At 32.9% G+C, this 16,614-nt stretch overlaps 1 protein-coding gene across 2 annotated transcripts in view; it reads left to right on the top strand.

The window, feature by feature from the left end:
* Nucleotides 1-16,614, top strand: part of LOC126891866 (choline transporter-like protein 2) — a 132,955-nt gene that overhangs the window by 33,165 nt on the left and 83,176 nt on the right. For both annotated transcript variants that reach the window (XM_050661192.1, XM_050661193.1), the window contains exons 4-5: nucleotides 1,952-2,091; nucleotides 13,858-13,932. In XM_050661192.1, the coding sequence (XP_050517149.1) occupies nucleotides 1,952-2,091; nucleotides 13,858-13,932 (215 nt within the window). The remainder of the gene's footprint in view (nucleotides 1-1,951; nucleotides 2,092-13,857; nucleotides 13,933-16,614) is intronic.

Here is a 16,614-nt window from a genome sequence, read left to right as displayed (position 1 = left end):
TAGCAGTTCGAACATTGAATTTAAGCAAAAAGCAATGTTTGTTTGTGAAATAAACAATATTACTAGGTCTGGACCCGCGTATGGAAAAAAAGTTGATTAATAGCAAGCTGAAAATTTGTTAATAGCTTAAGGGTGTCTAGTCGGACAAACTTTGATATATGGGAACACTGGAACGGGGAAGTTTTAATTGTGGAACAGATTAAAAATTTGGAACGGTCAGACCACGAAAATGGCACATCTATTTTGTCCGACAGAACAGACTTAAACTCTTCGAACAGAGATTAAACTCTCATGCAAAAATCAGACTGCTATTTATCACCAAATGGACGTTTTAATGAGTGGAACATGTAGAATATGTCAAATGACAGGAATTATGACAGGTGATAAATAGCAGTCTGATTTTTGCATGAGAGTTTATTCTCTGTTCGGAGAGCTTAAGTCTGTTCTGTCGGACAAAATAAATGTGACGTTTTCGTGGTGTGACCGTTCCAAATTTTTAACAGGCCTATACCTGTTTTTCTGACAGAGATAAAATGTATTTTGAATTAAATAAATTGCTTATATTCTTCTTTTTGTGTAAATTAATTTAATGAAAAAAAAATATGTACACCCTGTATAAATAATTATGTTAATGTTTAAATTACTGAATAGAGAATTCAATAACCTTTTAAATGAGCTATCACACAACCCCTGTTCACATTTTAAAAAATCATCGATTACGTCATCACGCCCAGATGGATGACGTCATTAGTATGATATATATATTAAATTGGAAAAGACTGTAATTACCATTTTAATAAATGACAGTCTTCCTCAGCTGATCTGCTGTTCACGTGGGCTCAAAATGGTCTGACTCAGCCATGTTGTCTTTATAAATTAATAAAAGAATTTAGATGTGATTCTATTCACTGTAAAGGGTTATTACCCTATATCTGTGGCTTTTGCCCAGTGTTCATGTTTTTTGTTGTGTTGTTAAGCAATTGCTCTTCTATGAAGGTATTTTAAGAGGACGTAAGTTTTTCACTCATTTTTTATATGAAAAAAATCTTATCTTAAATATGTCCTTTTAGGAAGCTCTGATGATGGCACGTTATGTGTTGAAAGTACTTAGCTGATATAAAATATATTTTTTACACACTATCAAAAGTTTTTTGAAAATATACACCTGTTTGCCGTTTTGACCTGATACATATATATGCCAAAAACTCATAATTTAAAAATAAAAATCGACCTGTCTCAGGATTTCTCTTCAAATTCGCTCATTCTCGAGATAATGAATTTATTCCAACTCAAACCTCCTTACTGTATATTATGAACTTATGAATATAACTTCAGTTGTGTGGACTGTATGTTTCTAGGTTGCTGGTTCAAGTCGAATTTAGAGAGGGATTATTATATACAGACAATATTATGAGTTTACAAACAATCTTACCAAGTTACTGTTTCACCATTCGGGATTATATCGCGTCACATATACCGGTTTCACACAAAGTTGCTTCTCTTACGAGTTTTAATTGATTTTAGCGTATTAACGGTTTATTTATATCGGATTATCGTCTAACACTATTGCAGAGAGAGAGAGAGAGAGAAAAAGCGTTGTTCAGCGATAATGGAACCCAAAGAAAGGTTCGCAGGGCAACAGAGAAGACAGTATTTTGTTTTCAAGCGATGGAAGCAGCGAAGAGAACGGCGAGTGACATTAGAGGAAGATAGTTGTGTTGTAATGTATAAGCATAATTTTTGTACATAAGTAGAGAGTGGTGTAGTCAGTAGTAGGATATTAGTAAGGATTGGATTAAGAATTAGTTTAAAATTTGTATTGCTAAGTTAGTATGAGTTTTTGAGGCATGAAATATTGAAAATCTTATTTTTAAACGAAACTGAACATTATTAATGTGCAAGGTTCCTATTCTGTGTAATAACTTCCCTAAACTATTTTGTTTCATTGTAGCTTCCGTTCCTTATATATACATTGGTGTACTCTGATCTTGACCATTATAAAGGCTATGACCAATGTGGTAACGTATGTGGACAGAAAAATAAGAAGTATGATAATTGGGCTTGTAGTGGAGAAGATAATACAAACAAACCGTAAGTTTTACAACACAATATACACAAGGTTAGTTAAAAATTCCCGAGGCAGGAATGAAAAATCATGTCATAATTCACAAAAATGACTACTCGTCATAGTCTAGGCGCCAGCTAGGTCACCGTGGCCTTTTCAATTCTGATGGGTAAACCCCAGTATTTATTATATATTTTGGCTGCTTCATACTGTACACACGTATGTACCGGGTGTTCCAATAAGAATGGCCCTCGACGATATCTCAGGAACCGTTTATGGTACAGCTTTGAGAAAAAAATATTTATAACAAAAGTTGTCTCGGGAAAAGCCTGGAAATTATTTTCATAATTGTACGTCCACCGCTAGAGGGCGTAATTTTAATATTAAAAATTTAAAAATCAAAATTTAACAAAATTTGCCAAATGAAAGGGCACTGGAAATCCCATTATCCTATTCTTCATAAAATTCTGCGCATATTTGATTTCCCAAGTTAAAGTCTATCTTTGCAAATAAGAGGTGGGGATGAATGGGAACCTTCTTATGAAAAAATGGCTATAAGTCAGGTTCTGCTAAATCGAATTTTGCATACTTGGTCTTGTTGAAAACAGCTTTTCTTCGTCAATGTAAGAGTCTTATTTTCGAAATAGCCTAATAAGTAATATGACAGCTAGTAGGCGTTATTTAATTATTTTTGGAAATCTAGTTTTCTTCGGAGAATATTAAACACAAGTATGCATTTTTAATCCTATGTTACAAAATTAGACCAAGTTAGCAACAAAACACCGAAAACCGCATGTCGATATCTTTTTTCTATCTCGAGATATCTTAAGAAACGTGTAAATTTTAAACAACTGTTAATGTCACCGGTAAACGAAATTAAGGAAAAATAGTGTGCTATGGAAAAAACAAAGAAACATATTTCAGATGTAAATGTATATAACTAATTAAAACAGTAAGACAAAAAAACACTATAAAATATAACAAAGAAATAAAAGCAACTACTTAGGTACTTAGTGACAACCTAAATGTTCAAATTATTGCCCATCATTTTCGATGCAAGCATTTACTCTTTCAAGAGTAGATTGAACAGCCATTTCTCCTTTCCATTTCTGCTTTCCAATGCTTTGAATGGCGTTACGTATTTTCTAGATAATGTTTTCTCGAGTAGTGGGCCTAGCGGCAAAAATAAGGTCTTTAATCCGTCCCCATAAATAAAAGTCTAAAACAGTTAAGTCTGTTGCTATTCAATCTACTCTTGAAAGAGTAATTGCTTGCATCGAAAATGATGGGCAACAATTTGAACATTTAGGCAGTCACTAAGTACTGAGTAGGTAGTTGCTTTTATATCTTTGTTATATTTTATAGTGTTGTCTTATTGTTGTTTTAATTAATTATATACGTTTACATCTGGAAAATGTTTATTTGTTTTTTCCATAGCACACTACTTTTCCTTAACCTCGTTTACCGGTGACAGTAACTAACAGTTTTTTAATATTTACACATTTCTTAAGATATCTCGAGATAGAAAAAAGGTATCGACATGCAGTTTTCATTCCAGCAGAACCGGACTTCAACAGTTGTTTAATATTTACACATTTCTTAAGATATCTCGAGATAGAAAAAAGGTATCGACATGCAGTTTTCATTCCAGCAGAACCGGACTTACAGCCATTTTTTCATAAGAAGGTTCCCACTCACCCCCACCTCTTATTTGCAAAGGTAGACTTAAACTTGTGAAATCAAATGTGCGGAGAATTCTATGAAGAATACTATAATGGGATTTCCAGTGCCCTATCATTGGGCAAATTTTGTAAAAATTTTATTTTTTAATTTTTGATATTCAATTACGCCCTATAGCGGTGGACCTACAATTATGAAAATAATTTCAAGGCTTTTCCTGAAGCATCTTTTGTTATAAATATTTTTTCTCAAAGCTGTACTATAAACGGTTCCTGAGATATGGCCGGGGGCCTTTTCCATTCTTATTGGGACACCCAGTACAATCCGACAAGTAGTGAGTGCTGGCGGGTTGCGCGTAGAACAAATTGAAAAGTGGAAGGGATTGCTCTGCTCATTTCTATTGGCATCTCGTCCTAAGCAATACGCCCTCTAATGGCTATTGCAGTAACCGAGCTAAGAGCCATTATTTATTTACTTTCACGTTGAAGGCATATTGTCATTGGAGACTTTCTTTGTTTAATCACGTTTAATAGGGAACTTGCATAAAATTTTAAATTCGAAAAAAATGTTATAACTCACAACAGAACATAATTTAAAACATGTATCAAAGATTAAAAAGTTTTGTTTGGCTTTCGTTTGGCCCCTAAATATGATTAAAAATTCAAATTAAAACAGGTGGCCCAAAACGCGTCGTGACGTCATTCGTTTACATTATGTTTACATTCTTCCAAAAAAGTAAACAGAATTTAAAATTAGACATTATAAACGTTAGTAGAAAATACAGTTATGTAACCTCACAAGTGTTTTTGATCGTTTGAACTATTTTAAATTGACTAAAGGTTTTCTAAACCAAGGCCAGAAAACAAAAAAAATATATAGATTTTAAATTTGTACTTCTGTTATTATGGGGTTTTAAGGCGTGAAATTTTGGAAATCTTATTTTTAAAGGAAACTGAATATTATTATGCAATAAAAAAATGTGCAAGTTCCCTATTAGGTTTGGCATTCGTTTTGACACTGACACTAAGTTTTATAAATATTTTGATAATTGCTATTTCTGATATATTTGAGTGTTTTTATCACTTAAGACAATAGGGAACTTGCACATTTTTTTATTGCATAATAATATTCAGTTTCCTTTAAAAATAAGATTTCCAAAATTTCACGCCTTAAAACCCCATAATAACAGAAGTACAAATTTAAAATCTATATATTTTTTTTGTTTTCTGGCCTTGGTTTAGAAAACCTTTAGTCAATTTAAAATAGTTCAAACGATCAAAAACACTTGTGAGGTTACATAACTGTATTTTCTACTAACGTTTATAATGTCTAATTTTAAATTCTGTTTACTTTTTTGGAAGAATGTTAACATAATGTAAACGAATGACGTCACGACGCGTTTTGGGCCACCTGTTTTAATTTGAATTTTTAATCATATTTAGGGGCCAAACGAAAGCCAAACAAAACTTTTTAATCTTTGATACATGTTTTAATTTATGTTCTGTTGTGATTTATAACATTTTTTTCGAATTTAAAATTTTATGCAAGTTCCCTATTGTTGCTGTATATTACTTCATGACTAAACTGTAACATATTACTGTAACTTCATAACTAAACAATAGAACATTAACTAGTAATTACAATCTTTGTTGTACACTAACCTGAGATATGTTTTTCTTATAAAGTTCACTAAAATAAAACTTATAACTAACAAAATTGTCTATTAATCAATAAGAATAAACACAGATAAACGAACAAAACTAACTCAAAAATACATAAAACTGACGCAACATACAATATGTAAACAATTTCAATGGCTCTTAGCTCGGTTCAATTTGATACCACATTGGTGCTGTGATCTTAATCCAAATCGCCAATTGCTGTCGGCTAGGAGTTCACATCGTAGTGAATAATATCAACTAACGTAATTTTCAAAATCCCAACTAAATTTTTGATGCGGCAACCACGCATTTGTGACACCCGCAATTAAGGACACCCACCAGCTCTCGCTTGTCGGATTGTATTAGAATTTAAAAAAGAATGTGTGTGTACTTTGTACGCACGTAAGAAGTTATTCTATTATATGATTCAAACGAAATTAATATACTTTTTATTTATATTTTATTTAAATATTAAACTAATTTATACTACTTCTCAAACATTTTTATTAAAACAGTGCCAAAAATTTAAATAATAAAAGAATAAAACACACACAAACACATTAAAAATGCCACATATAATTTCTGAACATTAATTGTCGGAAATTTTTTTAACTAAATACGTATTTTCTGAAAATAAAATTATATAATAAATATACTTACAATCATAAAATGTATAAAAAAATAAAAAAATAAAAGTTTTTATTGGGATTCGAACCAGCATCAGCGCGGTTGGTATATTGGGGTTCATTCGCCTTAAACGCTTCACCACGGAGGCAATGTGTCATTATGTGCGAAGATCGACTAACTAAACGGATTAAGCTTTTGACATTTTTGAATTAAATGAAATTATTTTGATTTTGAATTGAAATGATTTAGAATTGAAAAAATACAATAAAACATAGAGTAAGAAAACAATATATTAGGTGGACATTGATAGAAATTTTGATGGTAATCAAATTATGTAAATAAAAGTATTACATACTATGTATTTTGGTAGGTTCAAATAGGTAGGTACCTATGATACAATTACAATTATTACATACCTGTTGATTTTAAAAACTATTTAAATGTCACTACAATTATAAACTTTTTTGTTTCTGTCCTCTTCTTCTTCTTCTTTAAGTTCCATCTTCTATCGAAGGTTGGAAATCATCATGGCAATGCGGACCCTGTTGACTGCCGCTCTAAATATCTCTGCACTACTGCATTCGAATTATTCCCGTAAGTTCTTAAGCCAGGATGTTCTTCGTCTTCCCACATTTCGCTTTCCTCGGATTTTGCCTTGCATAATAAGTTGTAATAATGAGTATTTTTGCCCTCTCATCACATGTCCCAAGTACTCAAGTTTTCGTCTTTTGATAGTTAGTATTATTTCCGGTTGATTTCCTATCCTTCTAGTTACTTCCACGTTCGACATTCTTTGAATCCATGATATTCGTAGGATTCTTCTGTAACACCAAAATTCAAAGGCGGCCAACTTATTCAAATGGACTTGTTTCAACGTCCACGCTTCCAAGCCATAAAGAAGAGTAGAGAACACGTAACATCGAAGCATCCTTAGGCGTAGTTCTAACCTTATATCCCGACAACAAAGAAACTTTTTAAGTTTAATGAATGATGCACGTGCTATTTCAATACGTGTCTTAATTTCTTTGGTTTGGTCTACATTTGATGTTATCCATGTTCCTAAGTATTTGTAGTTATCCACACTCTCAATCACAGTATCTTCAATAGTTAATTGGATGTTTACGTGTGCCGATTTAGTTATGATCATGCATTTAGTTTTCTTTAAATTCATCTTCAGTCCGTACTCATGACAGCGTTCATTAAGGCGTTGGATTACGTTCTGTAAATCATTGTTGTTATCTGTTATTATTACTGTATCGTCTGCAAAACGTAAGTTGTTCAAAACTTCTCCATTGATAGATATACCTTCTATTGAATTTGAGAGCGCTTCTTGAAATACCGCTTCACTGTAGACATTGAAAAGTAGTGGAGACAGCACGCAACCCTGACGGACTCCTCTCTGTATTTTGATATCTTGGGTGTCCTGGTTGTCAACTCTTATCTTGGCAGTTTGATTCCAATATATATTAGATATAATTTTCATGTCACGACTGTCAATATTTTTGCTTTTTAATATATCTACAAGCTTTTTTCCTCACAACAATAAAACTAATATATTATACATTTGTTTACCTTCATATTGAACAATTATTTATTATTGACAGATCATTTCAACACCCAATCAGAGCCCGTATAACGACTAATACCATACTGTCGGTGTGCGCATGCGCGCAGATCAATATAAATTCACCCTCAATCTCAATCGCGCCTAAAGATGTATAACTTCAAAAAAAAATCGTAGACGTAGACGTTTAGTTGATCACAGCGCCTGTCACATTTTTTGCCTATTTAGCGAACTAATGGAGAAACATATAATATTTATCTTTTTAATTTTTATCCTGTTTTAGTAAAGTATACCTTGATGATGAACTTATGAATGCATTATAAAACATAGAGATACGAATATTTTTTTTTGATTATGTTACTTGGTGGTAAGCCTATTGATGAAAAATAGTCTATTCGCTTTGTGCATGACTGACGCGACACCTAGCGTAGTCGCCTGACATTTTTGGCGGCCACAATTTGTCGTTAAACATATGATACGCATATGACTTATTTGACGTTAATATAATATTTATTTACCATTTTTGATCTTTGTTATACAAACAATAAGTGTATTCGCGGAGACAGGCAGGGACAAGTCCACGACAAGTGGAGTATGCGCACTTTAATAACTAGTTATTTAAATTTAATACCCTAGGGACCTTCAAAACAACGCCCTAGGGCATTATATCATACTTAACTGACTTCGAAATCATGTCATTAATTGTCAAATAATACACCAGTCGGACATTAAAAAAATTAATATGGAATTAAAGTGCGCATGCATTGTCGTGGACTAAAAGTCACCGACAGGATCCGCGAACGAACACATAATGACACTGACAATACAAAAAATCGCCAAAATTGTCATATTTCCCCGCTACGGACCACGGTTCTTAGACATTACTACGGTTGCCTAAATCGACTAACCAATGAACATTAAGGGTGAGATTACGTCACGAGAGTTTACTGTCATTTGAATCGTAATATGATTTTTTTCGAATCCTGAGAAAACCAAGTATTTTAGAAAAATTTAAACGCAGGATGCAAGATTACATTATTACCGAGGGCGGAAAGCCCCTTAGAATAAATAAAAAGTTTCTTTTGAATGAAATATTTGAAAGTAAATATCACACTTCTCTTTTATTTTCAGCCCTGTAACTTATTAAAATAAACATTATAGAAGTTTTCAGGGACTTTCAGCCCTCGGTAATAATGTAGTCTTTCATTCTGAGTTTAAATTTTTCAAAAATATTTATTAGTTTTCTCAGGATTCGAAAAAAATGAATACAATTAAAACACATTGAGAATTTTGACATGCGTCAAAATTTTGCATTAACTCAATGTAAAATTCTGAACTGTTGAATTCCAGCTTCCCTAATAATTATTGTATGTACATCAAAAGACATTAGAAACTATTTGTAGAGGATTGAAATCTGTATTGGAAATAACTGTTAAAATTGGTCTACGTAATTAAACATATTCCAAAATTTTGTAAAAATGTAATACATTTTAGTTTTCAGCCCAAACTTAGGCCACACACAATGCAATAATATTCACATTTTTGAACTGTGAATATTTTTATTTTATCATCTATTGTTTAAAAACAATACAGTTGATAAGATACCCTCAGTTGCGGAGAAAGGATTAATAATAAAGATTTTTTTATTCAGTCAATGGTGTTAGCACTGTCAGTTAAATAGTAACGTGTGGCCTTACTTTTACACGCATACCTATTGTGGCAAATGTATCATATTTTTCAAAATTTTGGAATGCATTTAAATCGTAAAACAATTTTAACTTTTGATTTTAATACAGATTTTAATTCTCTACAAGTATTCTCTCATGACTTTTGATGTAAAATAATTAGGGAAGCAGGAATTCAACAATTCAGAATTTTACATTGAATTTCCTATGGCCCTTTTTACGATTCACCACCCGGTATAAGATAAAATGTGTACTATTTGTCTAATTATTTCATAATAACACAAATAATACACATATATACACAATAACACACATTCAATGATCGAAAATCATTTAAAAATATGGGAATGTAAACTCTTGTGACGTAAAGTCAAAAATATAAGTCTCCCCACCACCGTCGGACAAGACAACCGTAATAAAGTCTAATAACCGTGGCTACGGACGCTAGCATAGTTTCGTGTATCCCCCCCCCCATGGTCACGCACGGAACAAATAGATGACAATCAAAAAATGTTACCTATACAGGGTGTTTGGTAAAGAATGGGTCATAGCTTAACCTTAGATTCCTGAGCTTAAAATAGGTCGATTTAAGCTAACTTACCTTAGTACACTTGGATCTATCTCAAAGATAAGGTAATCGAGGCTGCAAAAGACTGTGAGGCAGCGGTTTCCACTGGCCGTAAGCCATGGATATCCGATAATACGTGGACTGTGATTCAACGCAGAAAAGAACATAAAAGTAGATACGGAACAAACGATGAATACAGAGCGTTATCGAGAGAAATCAGAAAACAGTGCCGCAAAGATAAAGCTGATTACATCACTCAAATATGCAGGGAGATAGAGGAACATGGCTGTCGAAATGAACCCAGGGACTTATTCCAGAAGATCAAACTCCTTACCAGAGAATTTAAACCTCAAACGTGGTCTGTAATAGATAAGGAAGGTAATTTAAAGACCGATACTGATGAAATATTGGAAACATGGCGAAACTACTGTGGCGAGCTATATAAAAATAACGAGGTATCAGCAGAAAATCAGTGGCCTTCTGACTACCCTAGAGAACCTACTGTCTTACTCGCTGGAGTCAAAGATGCAATTAAATCACTAAAGAGAAATAAATCCCCAGGCATTGATTCAATACCATGTGAAATACTACAGTTACTAGGTAACAAAGGATTACATATCATCCATTCTATCTGTGTCGCTGTTTGGAATTCAGGAAAATGGCCATCTGATTGGTGTACCTCAATTTATATCCCACTACACAAAAAAGGAACTACTACCAGATGTGAAAACTACCGCACACTGTCACTAATAACACATGCTAGTAAAATCTTGTTGCATATCATCAAAAACAGATTAAAAACCTATCTACATTACCAAATACCTCAGGAACAAGTGGGGTTTGTAAAGGGTAAAGGTACAAGGGAACAAATCCTGAACTTGAGACAACTCATTGAAAAGTCTAGAGAATTTCAAGTACTTATGATTATATGCTTCGTTGACTACCAAAAGGCATTTGATTGTGTAAGCTGGATAAATCTGTGGTCAATTTTAATAGAAATGGGCGCACCAATGCACCTGGTGACACTTATTAAAAATCTGTACCAGTCTAATATACGCTGTGAGCTCGTACGTAGTGGGGATGTTTACAAATTCGCGAACGCCAGTAGTGACAAGTTTGTATACGTTTACCGGAAATTTGACATAAATGTCAAAGTGATTAATTTAAAATTAAAATTAAAAACATTAAATATAAACAATATTAGTTGGTCAAAGCTGTGGTATATATTTTTACCTTAAATATACTTACGTTTTAAATACTGAATTTAAGTTTTTTTAATGTTCCGTAATATCTAATTATAAATAATCTATTATAATCTTAGCGCCATCTACACGATTATTGTCAAAGTATCCGAAGTAAGAAATTGATATTTTATCAATAGAACGTCAAAATGATTAGAAAAATCTTAAAAAAATCGATTACAATTTAATTATTTTTTTGCGTTGTAAATATTAAGCGATAACAATTAAATAATAAATTTAAAAATTACCGGTAAAAGTTGAATTAGTAACCGCTAGGAGCGACACCAGCGAAGCTCAGAGCGGACTAGATCAGAAGTTCTCAAACCAATTCAAGATCGAGAGAGGTGTTAGACAAGGATGCGTGTTGTCACCTGACTTATTTAACATTTATGGTGAACATGTCATGAGGATGGTTTTAGAAGGATGGGCCGGTGGAGTGAAAGTAGCTGGTAGAAAAATCTCCAATTTAAGATTTGCTGATGACACTACACTTATAGCAGCAAATGAGCAAGAAATGTTTGATCTTCTGCGAAGAGTTGAGTACGAAAGCAATAAAGTTGGTCTGAAAATCAATAAAGCTAAGACAAAAATAATGGTGGTCGACAGATTTGACACTATTCAACTGACTAACATATTACAGGAATACCAGATAGTAAACACCTTTGTCTATCTCGGGTCTAGTATAACTAACGATGGTAACTGTGAAGCAGAAGTTCGGAGACGTATTAGTATGGCAAAAAATGCGATGAGTCGCCTAACTAAACTTTGGAAAGACAGATCTCTCTCTCAAAATCTCTCTCTCAAGATAAGACGGGTGAATGCCCTTGTGTTCTCAATATTTCTATACGGAGCAGAGACTTGGACTCTTCGCTCATGCGAGCGCCAAAAAATTGATGCCTTTGAGATGTGTGGTGCTGGAGAAGAATGCTGCGCATACCTTGGACAGCTCATAGGACAAACGTTTCCATTCTAAACCAACTCAATATTAAAAAAGGCTGTCCACAATATGTCTGCAACGAATTCTGCAATTCTTTGGTCACGTGGTTCGCAGAGGTGACGACAGTTTGGAGAGATTAATTGTTTCTGGAAACGTTCCGGGGAGAAGATCAAGAGGACGATCACCAACTAGATGGTCTGACCAAATAAAGCATTCAGCTGGAAACTCATTCTGCGAAGCTCTTAGAGCAGCTGAAGATAGAGACCAATGGAGAAATATTGTTAGGAATATTGGAAGAAATCACGATCCTCAGTAATGGGGAAACGACAGGAGAGAGAGACCTTAGTACAAAAGTTGATAAAAACCGAAATACAGGGTGTCAAAGTTAAACTTTTATTTTATTTATTTTTGCATATTTCCTGACAGGCATGGGACAACGAAACGAAAGTTGGTAAGTGGTGCTGGTATTGTACAATCTACTAAATTATGTTAAACAAACGTCTCTGGCTACTACCAGAGGCGTACGACGGGGGAACGTAAATGGTTGACCCTTCCCAAATTCTACGCCACTGGCGGAATTGACATTTTACTGCAATTTTTTGATTCTCCAATACTTTATGTGTAAAAAAACATACTCTTCATTCGTAACGATAAAGCCATTAGTTTTCGAGATATTTGAAGCTAAAAACCAATGAGTATAATACATTAATCAAAATAAGTGTGCCTTTTCCATTTCAAATATCTCGAAAACTCATGACTTTATCATTACGAATGAAGAGTATATTATTTGCATAGAAAGTATTGGAGAATCTAAAAATTATACTAAAATAGCAGTTTCATCAGTGGCGTAGAATTTGGGAAGGGTCAACCATTCACTTTCCCCTGTCGTACGCCTCTGGTAGTAGCCAGAAACGATTATTCAACATAATTTAGTAGGGTGTACAGTGCCTACACTTTCTGCCAAGTATCATACGGATATGTCAAATTATTTTAAAGTATTCTTTTTTTAAATAATTTATTCTTTATTTAAAACTTTAAAAACTATGTGTGCCCGATACTATAAAACTATTTGACATTTATCCTTATGGTACTTGGCAGAAAGTGTAGGTACTGTACATCCTACTAAATTATGTTAAATAATCGTTTGTGGTTAATACCAGAGGCGTACGACAGGGGAAAGTGAATGGTTGACCCTTCCCACCTTCTACGCCACTGACGAAACTGTTATTTTAGCATAATTTTTAGATTACCCAATACTTTCTATGCAAATAATATACTCTTCATTCGTAACGATGAAGTCATGAGTTTTCGAGATATTTGATGTTAAAAATGAAAAGGCACACTTATTTTGATTAATGTATTATGCTCCTTCGTTTTTAGCTTCAAATATCTCGAAAACTAATGGCTTTATTGTTTATGAATGAAGATTATGTTTTTTACATAAAAAGTATTGGAGAATCAAGAAATTGCACTAAAATAGCAATTCCGCCAGTGGCGTAGAATTTGGGTAGGGTCAACCATTCATGTTCCCCCGTCGTACGCCTCTGGTAGTAGCCAGAAACGTTTGTTTAACATAATTTAGTAGATTGTACAATACCAGCACCACTTACCAAATTTCGTGTTGTTGTCCCATTCCCGTCAGGAAATATTCAAAAATAAATAAAATAAAAGTTTAACTTTAACACCCTGTATTTAGGTTATTATCAACTTTTCTACTAAGGTAAGTTAGCTTAAATCGACCTATTAAGCTCAGGAATCTAAGGTTAAGATATGGCCCATTCTTTACCAAACACCCTGTATATTTTTTTATTAAAGTGTACTTCTTTCAGGTATTTACTGTACTACACCAGTGTTCATAATTTAGAAGGAGAAAGAAAATGTGTTGAAAGATGCGAAGATGGAGAGTAAGTATAATATAAAACATGTCACTAATTTCTGCTGTGCAGTGTCTATAAGTAGAAATGCTCAGACTTTGCATTGATCTATTCAATATCATCATCATCAATAATATAATTAGCCTATATTTGTCTACTGCTGAACGTAGGCTTCCCGTAAAATTTTCATTTAAATAAATAAAAACAAAATCTCTGACTACAAGGTTGGCCATAAATTTTGTCTTTGGCATTTACATCAACAGGTAGATCGTTCATATGGAACTTGCCAGCATATTCTTAAGCAAGAATAACATTTTCATCCGTATCGTTTACAAGCCTTCCATGAAATCATCCTAAACGAATATCACCAAAGGCTAGCCTTGTGTAATTGGTTTCAGAACAATCTCAATAATAATGATGATGTATTTTTCAAATCCTTTTTTACTGACGAATATTGGTTTCATCTTTCTGGGTACCTACACAAATTCTCAGAATATAAGAATGTGAAACGCCTTTATAACCACAGAAAGTTGGAGTTTGATTCTCCCTGGAGAATCTTGGAGTCTGATTTGAGGATGGACATGGACATCCTCCTATTTTATCGTATCTCTTTCTAATTGTTTCTGACACCCTTCAATTTTTTCTGATTCCCGCAAATCTTTCTGGCACCCTCCAATTTTCCCTCCATTTTTTTTATCTATTTTTTTCTTATTCTTATTTTTTATATATTTTTTTATTTTATAACTCAAGAAAGACTGGATTGATTTGGCTCCTTTTGTTTTTAAATATTTGTAGAAGTCTAACGAGTCTAAGAAGATCTTTACAATATGCCATCAGATAGCAAATTTTATTAGTTGTATTGGAAATGTGTAAAAAATGTGCTTTTTTTTCAAGAATATCTCTATTTCTGACAATATCGAAAATTAATATACAGAAAATATGTTTATACTTAAAAATAATTTTGTTAATTTGCAATAATAAAATAGTTATTTATAAAATAGTTCGTGAAGTAAGCTTTTTGCGAACGCACGCGATGTTTAGTGCACGAGCAGAGCGAGTGCTATATATCGCCTAAGTTCGAAAAAAGTACTTCACGCAAAGTTTAATACAATATTTTATCTACGATAAACAAATAAAAAAACTGTAACTATTCGTCACTATAATTCATTTCTGTTCTACAGTTTTTAGAACATTGACATTTAAAAATTCTAACTTCTTTAAAATCACAGAACTGTGAAAACTTTTGTTGTAATTTATTGCTCATATGTCATCACCATGACAACTCGAAAGTTAAGGATATTTGATTATATGAAAGTGTGCCAAAAAACAGTGCGAAAAAGTAAATCCCATTTAAAATACATTGTTACTTCACGCATACTTTAAATTTAAAGCGTTTTATTGCTAATATTTATTACAGGAGAACGATTTGTCAGCCTTTGTGTTTTGATTGAAAGCAGAACCGCAGAATGCATTTCATTCTCATTAGAAATCGTTAGCTACGGATATCTGAATGCAACCAAAACACAAAAGCCACCAGAAGGTCTTCGAAAGCTTCCCACTCGAGCGGTGGTCATGCGAATAGGGCCATCTTCTTCAATGGCCGAAACGAAAACAATTTCTTAATGCCATAGGTATTCTACTTCAGGGCCACCGGCGCCATCCTTTAGGGGAGCCAAAACCTGGGTCCAAAATTGCAAAGAAATTTGAAAAAAAAAAACAAAAGTTAATTTTAAAATAAAAGTTGAGAAATTAAATAGGATTAGGTATAAAATAGGAGAAAAACAGAATATTTCGGCCATATAATTAGAGGACCTAAATACCATCTACATACATACTTCGCCTTTAATACAAGAAAAAGTGGAGGGAAAGAGATGGATTGGTCGAAATAAACTTTCACGTGTGCGTAATATTAGACAATGGTGTTGAACCACAGTAGAAAAAACATACTTTCAAAATAAGTCCGGAATTGGATAAATTGACCAATTTCAAGCAACTTTGGTTCTATAGATTTTTTTCACTAAGTCAATACTTACTGAGTTATTTGCGTGTGAATATATTCATTTCTCAACAAAAAAAAAACCCGTTTTTCGCAAATAACTAAAAAAGTATGTATTTTATCAAAAAAATTATCTTAGCAAAGTATACCTAGCTTACAAAAAGTGAAAAAAATGGTGTATATTTATGAAGTCTGTAAACCCAGTAGAAGCAGATTTGCAGCTAATGAAAGTAGGTTCTTATTCGTCAAATTCCAAATCGAATATTTCAACGTGAAATAACCAAAAAGTGAAGCACTTTTCTGGGAAAACTCATTACAACTTTTTTAAATTGTTTAAAAAAAGCTTTATTTTTGTTTTTAAAAAAGTTTCTAGCATCAAAAGTAAGTAAGTTACGGTCAGAATAAAGTTGTTCCCTTATTTTTTTGGTAATACTCTGGTTTTTGGTCATTTTTTTGTAATGCTGTTTGGTAAAAAAAAACGTAAAAATAATTAGCATCCCAAATGAAATTAATCGTTACCGCTTTTACCATTTACATTATACATACATGTATTGTTTATATAATCTGTAAGTTTCATCGGTTCAAAGTGCTCATTACACTTGCTCATTTCATGAAAGATTTGGTTTTAAAATTTTTTTTAATCTTGAAAAAAATGCCATGTTTTCAAAATAATTTAAAAATTATTAGTTATACCCAAAATCTCTTTTGCTTTTCTG

The sequence above is a fragment of the Diabrotica virgifera genome, chromosome 9 (assembly GCF_917563875.1).
Source record: "Diabrotica virgifera virgifera chromosome 9, PGI_DIABVI_V3a".
NCBI classification, from domain to species: domain Eukaryota; kingdom Metazoa; phylum Arthropoda; class Insecta; order Coleoptera; family Chrysomelidae; genus Diabrotica; species Diabrotica virgifera.
This window is presented reverse-complemented; position numbering and strand designations above follow the sequence as displayed.